This window comes from Lepeophtheirus salmonis, chromosome 4, assembly GCF_016086655.4.
Source record: "Lepeophtheirus salmonis chromosome 4, UVic_Lsal_1.4, whole genome shotgun sequence".
Lineage (NCBI taxonomy): Eukaryota > Metazoa > Arthropoda > Copepoda > Siphonostomatoida > Caligidae > Lepeophtheirus > Lepeophtheirus salmonis.
In genome coordinates, this window is record NC_052134.2 from 49,029,283 (window position 1) to 49,041,778 (window position 12,496).

At 32.0% G+C, this 12,496-nt stretch overlaps 1 protein-coding gene across 1 annotated transcript in view; it reads left to right on the forward strand.

Moving 5' to 3' along the window:
- Positions 1-12,496, forward strand: part of LOC121116628 (cell adhesion molecule Dscam1) — a 209,078-nt gene that overhangs the window by 39,281 nt on the left and 157,301 nt on the right. Inside the window, exon 4 of the mRNA XM_040710890.2 lies at positions 4,728-4,944. Coding sequence (XP_040566824.2) covers positions 4,728-4,944 — 217 coding nt within the window. The remainder of the gene's footprint in view (positions 1-4,727; positions 4,945-12,496) is intronic.

The window sequence follows — 12,496 nt, forward strand, 5'->3', positions numbered from 1 at the left end:
ACTTTGAACGTACTATTCAAACACCCCTCGTATTTGGCCTCAATTTGAAACAAATATGTATTTAATAGTTTTGTTTTATTCCACCATTTTTCACGAAATTTAATTTGATAGGCTCTATGGCCATTATATTATTTCAAGTGGCTATTCGCCCATTAAATTAAAAGGTTAGACATCCGTGGACTAGAAAATTGTGGGACTTGGCGGAGGAGGATTGGGTAATCTTTTTAAATACAAGAGGTTCATATTTTTTTTACAAGTCTATAAGAAATAGTACCGCGAAATTATGGGAAATCACGATTTGATACTGTCTTGTCCCAGTACTACAGCCTATTAAAGATAATATACTATATGTCATAAAGGCTTACATTAATGATGAGTAGATTTATGGCTTTGCACTTTCATGCCCCAAATTCAATAACGAAGGAAGTAGACATTTTGTTTTCTTAACCTTTTTTTTTAAAGTTTTTATTTTTAATGAATTAGTTATATACATTTACTCTAAAAAAGTCTTTTATTTTGCAAAGAAAAAGTATGAAACGTCAATATTTTGCGGATTATTTTTTTATACTCCTATACATACATATTATATTCATTATTTCAACCTATCAAATAAAGATCTGTCATCTTTTTCTATCCTTAAGTTAGATCAAATATCGTTTTCTTTTCAAAATTAATTGACAGATAAGCACAAAAAAAATTCTTTGATGTAATTCAATCTACTCCGCCTTGAATGTAAATTATATTAGAAGTCTAAGTGTATATTAGAATGTCCCTTTTTCAAGTTAATAATATAAATCAATTGACAAATACCAGGTATGTTACTCGGAATCAAAATATTTAATAAGAAGTCTGTGTAATTATATGTATTGAAAAAATATGTATTTACCTTACAGATTTAAAACGATATAAAGATATTTTGAAGTTAAAATTACTTCTTTCACAAAAACTAGGTATGTTCCGAACTTGAGTGCAGCCACGCAACCGTGATATCCCTTAATATATATGTATAATATGTGTATTGCTCCTGAATAAGATAAAGAAATCCTTAAAATTAAATAATCAAAGACATTTATTTAATGCTTTTGCATACCAAAATGTATAATGTACATATATATATATATATGAAAGAGAAGTTTAATTAATATTCTAATTAATTAATTAACTTGGGGAAAAATATGCGGTCATTTTGCTACATTAACTTCTTATAATACTTCTTTTTTTTTCTTCCTCCCTTTCACCTTTCCTGCTTTTTAATTATCTCAAGATTAAACTTTACATCTCATTAATAAATTAACAAATTATTTTCTCAGTTTTTGTATAGCTTTATGGTATAAATAATACTTTTGTCTAAGGGGGTGACACTTTTGAAACATATATATATATTGTATATACAATATCCATGCGGTGAGTTAACACAAAATTATTCTTGAGCTAATATCAAATAGAAAAAGTGTTATATGTATAATTTATTTGTGTACATCATCAATTACGAGGGGGTTTGAAAAGTTTTCGAACTCAACATGAAGATGGAAGCACTCGTAAAAAATGATAGTCACATATATAGTGTGAGGACTCAAAAATTAGAATCTTCTTTGAGGCCATATAGTTTCTGTTCTAAAAGTGTGACCATTTGGTACTTGGCAAAATTTGGCCGCCGTTTGCAACACTTGGAAGGTGATGATCAACTCCAACACGGTCTACAGGAAGCCTGGAAGTGGAGGCCATAATAGGAAGAGGAGTACCGACTTCGTGGCCATGGTCAAGGAGAAAATTGTGATGGATACGACGAAATCCATGAGCAAAATGGAGAACGAGTTTGAGATTGACTTCAAGACCATACATGTATTTTTTTGTTTTATGGAGTTTCAAATCACAACTCTTTAGCTTCGTCCTCGCATGACGTGAACCCCTTGGACTCTGCTGTTTGGAGCGTCTGGGAGGGCAAGACGAACAAGGCTTCTCACCTTAATGTCATTACCTTGAAGGGCATTATCATGAAGGATTGGAATAATTTGTCCTCAAGGTCAGCTATTATTTTTATGTTCGTCCTCGAGTTGAAGCCATTATTTAGAATGGAATCTTGAAATATATTTAGACAGTAGCAGACATATAAAGACTGGTTGTGTTAAAATTTGAAACTTCTAAGCCAATCCAACTCGGAGTAATTGGGCTAAAACAAAAAGACTCTTGTGAACAATTATTTTGCAGAGAAAAACGCCGAGTACTATTTGGAGAGGTCACAGAGATGGGAACATCGATGGGAAAAGTCTATAGAGTAACAATGGGACTATTTTATGATAGCTAAAAATAAAAAATAGAAAAATGAAGGAAAGTTTTAGGTCCACCCTCGTATTTGTGGCCGTCAACATAATAGTAGCCCTGAATGATAGAAACTAAGTATGGATTGGATAACAATTGCGTTCCTCTACGAATAAAAAACACTTGTCAACAAGGGTTCAACTTTTTTTTGCCCTTTTATAGAGATGGTATTTTTTTAATGTTCCTTTAGTTGGTCAGATGGAGTTGCACTGATTAAGTATGAGCAAACATTATAATATTACATCTATTCTATCTGACCGAAGAATCTTGTGTGAAGTCCATTTATATACAAAAGGTTCCGTTAACCTTAAAAATCGCGACTCATAAGGACTTCAGGGCCACACAAATCTTATATAATTTATAAAATATTAATTTTTTGAAGGTGCTCTTATTATTTTTTAGAGTTGTTTGTGGTAATTTTACGACAAACAATAATTTTTGTGATTGGGATAAAGAATGAAAATTACATAGATGAACATTTCGCATACTTTTTTTTAGTCTGGGCATTTTTCAAGAGTGCATAAAATCTCAAGGGACCCAATTGTTAAATATGATTAAGAATAGCAGTGCATTCTATATATTTTATTATGATGTGTAAGATTTGTGTGAAAGATTCTTTGAAGGATTCTCTTATAAATTACCTGATTCATCTATCCCTTTTCTCTCTTCTAAGTAATTATTATCAACACTTCTTTTGAGATGTTATAGATATAACAAAATAAAAGTGATTATGAATTGAACTCACGTTCAACTTACATATAACAAAAGACTTATATTATTAAAAAAAAACTTAATTCCGCCCACGTAAATGGTTACTTTCATCATTATTTTTTAATGGTTTGTTTCTTTTTGTTCTCATAATGAGTTAATTATTGTTTTGATGTCTTACTACTGCATATGATTATTAATAATCAGACAAAATAAACTCAGAATTATTTTGATTACTTACATGGTTTTTTGTACACATTGGCGAAAAAACTTTTTTTATTGTTTTTACTTGTTGTTCGTCAACTGGGATATTATACACTCCAAGATTTATAAAAATACTTTCTATGCCTTTAAACCTACATTTTATAGCCAATACTTCTTTGTATACTCCTGAAACATTAAATCCGATTATATATAAATATATATTTATCTTGAGAATGCCTTGTTTAAGATTTATTTGTAAGTTAAGGCATGTTTTAATCGAGGTTTAGTGAATTAACTGGTTTTTTTAAGTCGTTCCTTTGTTTTTCCTTTTGATTTTTTTATTCTTTTTTATTAATGTGAAGTCGGAGGCGTACAACAGTTGGTACAAAATTATAACATTGTAGCTATTATTCTACATAATACGCTGATAGGTAATTACTTGATTCCCAAAATTCTCATAGTTTCCAGCTGTTTTTAAGAGACCATTTATGGATTTCTCCAAATACAAGGAGCGCAAGTTATCTTTAGGTCAATGTCTCTCTTGAGCAAACTATGGCATTTAGACAGTTGATTTTTGTTTGTTAGATATCTTGTTGAAAGTTGAACCAGTTGGACAAAATAAAATGAATAGACGAATTTTTCGACCCAAATATTTGGAAAAAGCACGGAGCCCTCTCTGGAATTTGCGCCAGGATCGACATCATGACAATTACTCTAATTCTGTGACTCAGTGGGTCGTTCCCTAACAAGGTTAGAAGGGAATTTGAGACCCCCTTAAGGTAATTTTGATGCAACTGCAATGAAAAAAAGATATTCAATGTCTCCAAGACAATTTTGATGATTTTATCTCGCTGGAATTCTAACCTCCAAACTAGTTGGATCTGAATCTGTTGGACTTTTTTTTTTTTGTAAATGTAATGTTCTGTAAAGATTTGTCGGCTCCTTTCAATTTTGACATGGTACTTGATTTGTATTTCCTATTAGAGTCAGTTCTATAAGAAAAAGGTTTTATAAGATGAACAGAAGTAACTTTTAATTAAGACTCTCCCATAAATTTATATTAAATCACTCAAGAATAGATATTTCAAATCACGAGTTTTTTACCAAATTTAGTTTTTGTTAAAGTGGTATAACTTTTACAAGAAAAAATATAATTTTGATGAATCAAAAGTTTTCTCTTAAATATTTAGTAGCTAATCTGAACCATCTAATTAAGGCTTTTCCAATGGTATAAAGGTGTGTATAAAGTTTTAAAGATGTGCACTATCCTCAGTCATTTTTCATAAATAGAAAACAAAGACAATATTAAACCAAATTTTTTAATATATGATTGAAAATCATTACAAATTAATTAATGATCAGTGGATAAGCATACATATTTTTTCGTATATTTTGTTCCTTGTCTAATTCATCGACTCGAGTAGATCTATAACGACTCAAGTCGACACAATTCTACTCCATAAGATATCTCATATTTTTTATTTTCCCTTATTTAGAGTCTCAAATGGATCAATTTCTCAAATAATTCACTTCGACTCAAATCCCATCTGTATGAAAATCAACTCCTTGGCCTGAATAGCTCCTCTCGACCTCTTCGCATATTCCCTTTCTCGTCTTCTGAATTCAATTCTCAACTTCATTCTAATAGTTATACATGTGTGGCATCGAATTCTCTTGGAATGATTAGGAGTCCACCCATTCGGCTACGAGCAGGTAAGATAATATTATATTATTCGTGGGACTTTTTATATTGATAGTTTAATTTAGAAGTTTAAGAGTCCATGTGTTATATTTGAATCAAACTGAAATTCAGTTTTAGTATCTTAAAAACATTAAAAGTTTAATTGATTAATTAAGCAGAAACTTTTTAACCGATTTTTTTAATGGTATTTGACCGGGAAAATGTCAACTTGTAAAGTATGAAACATCGGGGATAGTTATTGTCCTTTTCTACACACAACAAAAACCTGGGAGGGCGTATTTCTACCAACAGGACTTTGCACAAGCACACCGATCCACCATTTTCTAAGATTGGCTCCAAGCCAATGTCTTAGCTCTCTTAGATGTTGATACCTGTCCCCCAGCTTCCCCGAGTTAAATCCATTGGACTTATGCGTCTAGAGAGCAGGGCCTGTACCAAGGCCAACTCCTCCGTGAAAGCCTCCACTCTGCGTGAGGTCTAGAAACTGAATCATGCTCACGTTATAAACGCATGAGCTAGCCTTAGGCACGTAACCGAGGGTGTGTTGGTTGCCTCCGTGACGTTATTTAAACATTTATATAGTTAATTTAAGGCTGTAGACCTTGGCCATGATACTTTCATATTTATTTACCTTAATGAAGTCAAACATAGTTCGGAAAATATCTGTAAAACCCTGTACACACATAATTTACATTACAGCTGTAATTATAATGAAGAGAACTCTTTCAAAAAATATAAAATTTGTGTCCTCATTTCTTTGAGATACAGGATAAAAACTGATTTTGAGTAATCTTTTGGAGAATTAATTTTTATATAATAATACAGGCAGTTTTAATTATTTTTTCTGTAATTTTTATTCATTGAACTAATGATTCTTTAGTTTACAGTTGATATTATATTATAGTCGTCTATGCCCTCAACAAGTCCAAAACGTTGAAGAGGGAGAAGGTCTCTGTCAAAAAGGCCAAACTGAACCCGGAGTAGTTAAAGAAAACAGCCTAGACTAATCCCTCAAGTCAATGAGGGGTTCATACACAGTATATCGGGGTTTCACACCAGACAGTCCTAAGAGATATTAAAAAAATGTGGGGTAAGAGCCTTGTTAGGGTGGAGAGACCACTTTTGTCACCAGCAGCAATGAAATAAAGCAATCTTTTCCGTTGTAAGACTATTTTAAATTAGTTTTTGAGTTCTTTATAAATATTTTTGAGACATTTAGACATTTATACATTACAGTCCTAATACCAAACACCTCAACCACACCTTTTGGGTACATGTCGAGGGAATGCCTGTAGTGTTCGTCAGCTAAACACCAAGGTCATTAAAGCCACTGTCATCCAGAACTAGGATGTCATGACTGAGGACAACTGTTGCAGTGGGTACAAGGCATACCGCCGCCACCTGCAAGCCATCATTACCACTAAAGACGCCTTCATTAATTATTAAGTGAGCTCAGACACACATCTTCTTATAGTACAGGGAGCGGGGATCAAATTGTCGCCTACTTTAAACCTTGATAACTTGAAAACGACATTATCAAATAAAAAATCGGTTACCAAATAGGAAAGCTATTCTTGTCAGCTGACGATGTGTAGTTCAGTTAGCATCATGCCGTCATCATACGAGGAGATAAAGAGCTATAAGTGGAACGAGGCGCTTTTGAGGTCCGCCGTCGTCATGGCATAGGTTAATAATGGAGGTGAAATCTCCAATTCAACGATTGCTTCAACCTTAGGAGTGAATTTACGGACTTGTTCAGCGTATCCGTAAGAAGCTAGAGGACACCTGGGATGTTGATGCCACCATAAAGAGGGCACCCAAGGAGGAAGGTCAGGGACACCGACTTTGTCGACAAGGTGAAGAAGATGGTTGAGCATGACCCTACCAGGTCCATGAAGGCCGAAGACAGGCCATGGGTGTGGCAACAGGACTCAGCACCCTGCCATGTGTCCAAAATCTCCATGCAGTGGTTAACCGAGAACTGTTATGACGTCGTAACCAAGGATTTGTGGCCTCCTAACTCTCCCAACCTTAATCCTTTGGACTATTTTGTCTGGGGCTATGTCGAGAGACATACCAACAGACATCCCCATAGCACCAAGGCCAGCCTGATGGACTCCATCAAGGAGGTATTCGGCAACATGGACAATGAGATGGTCAAAAGAGCCTGCGGCCGGTTCAGAGGCCATATTGAGGCCGTTATTGATGTCAACGGTGATTATACCGAATGAATAGCTACTCTATACCTATATCCTCGTCATAGTTTTGATTTTCAATAAAAAAGTTAAAAAATGTATATTTTGTGTTGTTTTTTGTAGAAAAATATTTTGGCGACAATTTGATCCCCGCTCCCTTTATTTATTTGGTTGAAATTCTACTGTCAATTAATAAATTATAACTTGTTGAAGTTTAAAAAATTTAAAGTACTCAGATGTTTAATTTATGATTGAGCGGACACAGCTTTTGAGTCAAAATTCGACCTATTCAAGGGCATTCCGTCTCAAGCCTCTCCAGTTTCTTAATGAATTCGTCTGATATTGGGCGTTATATGGGTGAATAATGCACTTTCACACCAGAAAACTTTCTGGAAGGACTGCAGTAGTATACCTAATCAGTCAAACTATTGCAAGGGCACCACAAGTTAAAGTTATTTTTATAGGTGCCCGTACTGATTGCATGTTTCGCAATACATGTTTTCATAAATGTTTGTACAGCTATAATGCTAATTATCTTTAGCCAGGAGGGACAGGGAAAAGGTTGTGTGACTTTTTAAAGCCATCTGCATTATAAATGTATGAATATACTCTCTTTGACTGTATTATATTGACATAAGAAATGATGAACATTTATTGATTAAGTTCTTTACATTATTTATTAAAGAAAGTACCCAAAATAAAATATTTGTTTATTTTATTTCTTTGGGGGAAAAAGGACTTTATAAGTCTTGAATATCCGCATGGTACATTCATACTTGTTTAAATATTGATTTAAATTATGGAAATTAAAGAAAGGATCATCATCTAATTTTTGCATTTTTTTAAATAAATATTTTTTTTGCTGATAGTTCAATTATTGTAAGAAAACGTTTCTATTTAAATATGTGGAAAAAACTGAACTGGGAGTCAAATGAAAATGTTTTAGAAAAATATATATCTACATAAATATTATAATAATTTATATTTAATTTCTTTCAAAAAAAAAAAAAAAAAAACTTATTTTAATCCCGTAAAAACTTATAATTTATTATCTTAAATAGACGATAAAATAAATTAATTTATATTTTTTATATATCTGCTATACGTTACTATGTACATATATTTATTTTATTTGAGATATCTATGTTAGGGGGGTTTGTTTTTCAACGTCTTTCGAATTTCGATTACCTCTAGTTCAAAAAGTTATGATATGACGAGTAAACAAGCTATACAAAGTTTCATCTTCCTACAATGTAATCTGTAGGTAAAATGTTTAGTTCAAAGTTTGAAGGAAGACAAGAATTCTTTATTTAGTCAATTAAGATTAAAATACAATAATGATCATTATTTTGCATTAATTAATTTTGATAGATACTATTCTAGCCATTAAAATGTATTTTTAAAGTTCTTTTTCTAAGGACACTCTACGTAGCAAAAGTGAATTTTGATCTTTATCTTCTGAAAACGTAAAAAAGTGAAGCACGCTATAAGATGATCATCATTTTTTTCTAACTATTGTTTTTGCTCTATATGACAATTTAAAAAAAATGCATAGTACTTTATATATCTAGAAAAATATCTATCAAAGATATTTTATGCAAAATGACTAAAAACTTCTTTTTAATATCTATATTCACTAAGTAAAGATTTTTTGTCTTTTTTAAATCATTTGATCGAGATGTGCGACCTAAAAAGGATCTCGAAGAACAATGGAGTTTTGCATAGATAATCTAAAAATCATTTATGCAAAACTCCATATCCCAACTTTTTTGCACTAGCCGTAATCGAAATTCCAAAAAAGTTGAAAAACAAACCGGCCTAATCACCAGTATAAATACATTCAGAATACTCCGTGTTCTTGTTAATAATTTTTAGCCTGCAGACTGACTTGCTGTACTGAAGACAATACAAAACAGACTTTGGAAATGCACTTACGGCCATTTTTGGCTCTTAAAGCTTTGCAATGTTTGATAAAACAGGGAAACCAGAAGTAATTGAGCAAATCTTATTTCTTAGACCCCTAAAATGATTAAAAATAAATTGTACAATTTATTTTTTATTCATAAATCATGGACAAAAAATATAAAATACACAATTTTTTACTCAGAGCATCGTATTTGGCTACAAGAAGCTTGTAAATGGTCAATTTCGAACCAAAAATTTACTTCTACAAATTGAAATGTTCTAAAAAGCATAAAACTTTACCAATCTCGGTTTTTTATTGTGCCTGGCAGAAAACAGTCTAATAGAACGACTTGGCTCAATAGATAATGCTCTCAGGATAATTTATTCTCTTAAACTGAATGTGCATAGCTTCGCATCTCGTTTGTTCCTAGAGAAGGAAATATATTTAATCTACAGGATAGGGCAGCAAAATGTGGACTGTTAATTAAGGTTTAATTTCTCATTACTATGAAAAGGTTTAATGATTATTTTTTGATATTCTGTTCCCACCTACCTTTTAACATAAACAAAATAAACAAATCATTTAGTCATTTCATCAGCATGAGCGAGCAACAAGCAAAAAGACGTCTCATCTCTGATCTCCTAGATCCTGGAGTTGATATAACGTTATTTAATATTTGAAATTTAATTTAATTTCCTCTGAATAGCTATGAATTTTTAAATTTTTGTCCAAAAAATTTATGATTTTTGTAAATGAGATGTTGATTTTAATTCATTTTTTTCCAAAAAAAAACTTCGTTTTTTGAGACTATATATGGATTTTTGAAATTTTTTCCCAAAAAAATTATATTTGTAATAAAAAAATCCAAAACCAAGCACTGCCCTCCAAAATATAACCCTTGAATCTATAAATGCTTTGTGTGTTCTTGAGTTAAATAAATATTTTACAAGTGTTATATGACTAAAAAAAAGAGGTTGAGAATCCTTGGTCTTATATATAGGTATATATAGAAAGTAGGCTTCTTAAAGTAGATGTTTAACACTCAAAAAATATTTTTTTTTAAATCCATAATATCATAACCAATAGTACTCAAAATAAAACTATTGAAAACAATATCTTATCTGTTTAGGCACATTGTTTATATTATATTAAAGTATATATCGTCAAATCAGTGGTAAAAAAAGAAAAAAGTTTATATCAGATACAGAAAAAGACAAGAGAATATTTTGTACATATATAACTTAAGTAGATAGGTAGATAATGACGTGTTCCCTTTGTTCAACTTCTCAATGAGACGGAGGGAAAGTAGAGATTGGTATGATGGGATATATGTAGTAGGTATAAGAGCCACTTGAATGAGCCTGTAAGTATTATTTCATAACAAATAAATCCAAGGGATATTAGGAGAAATATAATGAAATGGAGATGGTGGGTATCTTAACATAATGTTATCTTTATTGGATCTCTCAATCTTTCTTATAAATAAAATCCGTCCAACAGAACACAGCTAAGAGGTAAACAATTGCACTTTATTGGGCTTGAACAAGATACCATGAGGCAGAGATAATCAGAGACATTTTTTTTAATGAAATAAGGATTGAAAAACAGGCTCAATTATGAACATATCTTAAATTTCTACTTAATGAATTAATTTTAGTGATGGGACGATTTAAAAAAAAAAATCCCCATGACGATTCTGATGCAATTCTTGTAAAAATTAGCAATGCATATTCCAATTCTTTAATATTTTAAATAATAAAATTTTGCTATTGGGGCGTCCAGATGATTATATTTTAGGGGGGGTTGGGTTAGTAGATTTTTTTTTTGAAAAAAATCCAAAAATTCATTTTTTTTTTGGTAAAAAAATTTCAAATATACAATTTGATGCTTAACATTTTTTCAAAACCCCATGGTTCTTCTAAAAATATTCAATTTTTTGCAAAAAAAATAAACAAATTTAGAGGTGCAACCTTTTTTTGGCCGTAAAATTAATATCATCAACTCTGAGACGGAGGGAAACGACTTACTCGTTATACACAACAATTAATATTTGTCTTTTTAACATAATATGGATGCCCGTGGGAGATTTGACACAGTGATTGAGACCCATAGAGATCATATTGAAAATTAATATGCTATTAAATAAAACCAAAATTTTTATCTCAGGGCATTTGTTCAGTATCTGGATGAGGTCAAATTTTCTCAACTTAACGTATATAAATGGTGGAAGCTTGAAAGTTACACTCATATACTATATTGATTTGAGACATTGTGTCTGAGGACATTAGAACTGTCTCTCTAATTGTTAGGTATCCAGGTATTTCAAGCATCTGCTGCAAATAAATCTGACGAATAATGTCATCACAGCAATATTCATGCTTAGGGCATCAACTTTTTTTTTGTGCGTGTCAAACTCCAACAGAGATCGCCAAGCAGATGGGTATGGCTTGTAAGACCATCTACAAGGTTAAGAAGAGGCAAGACCAAGGCGAGACTATAGCAAGGAAGGAGGGCTCCGGAAAAAAGACAATAATTAATGCTGATACCTTCAAAGACGCCCCTGATCTAGTTCCTAGAGGGATTCAGGCTCACAGCAGACATGTACATTGATGAATTTAAGACCAACCTGCTTACTGGGCCCAGGAAATTTTCTGTTAGCAAGATGGGGCCCACGCTTACTCTACAAAAATTACTCATACGTTAGTTAACAACATGGCTTTCTGGGACAAGAGAATGTGACCATGGTAGAGTCCGGATGTCAATACTCACGACTTTTCCGTTTGGATGCATATCGAAAGGGGGGCCTGTAGCATCAATTACCCAAACGTGTCGACGAGGAGTGGGCAGCCATGTACCCAAAACTTCATTCACTATACTCATTCACTTGTTGCCATATACATGACTAATGGAGGCCAAAGTGAATAAATCAATTTGGGATTAACTATGTATCAGAAAAAGAGAAATAAAGATTTTTGTTAAATCTTTAGTAAATAAATATTATTTTCTTTTTCCATTCCAAGTGTGTAAGTTTCAAGTTTTCAGCGGATATATAAGTACAATACATGTCTATATATATTTTTGACTGGAATACAATTACCATAGAGTCAAAATTTGAAATATTAACAAAGAAAAGCAGAAAATACCTTGGAAAATGGTAGTAGCAAATCCGATTATTTTCATCGTCTTCCAGGAGTGTCTATATATTGTTATTGCTGTTGTTGAATAAATCTATTAAAGGAACTGGATTCTCATACAATATTTTTTATATAATATAAATATTTATGAACATATCCACTCTAGTATACAATGTACTTAAGGCTATCTGTCTTTTTTTTAAATGATTATTTCTTTATGAGCCACGTCATTTGGATACTATTTCCTTCTATCGTAAAATTGAAGCAGTGGAAAATTTAATTTCAATTATGGCAAGCTTTTACTAATTAATTATCCTTCAATCTGAAA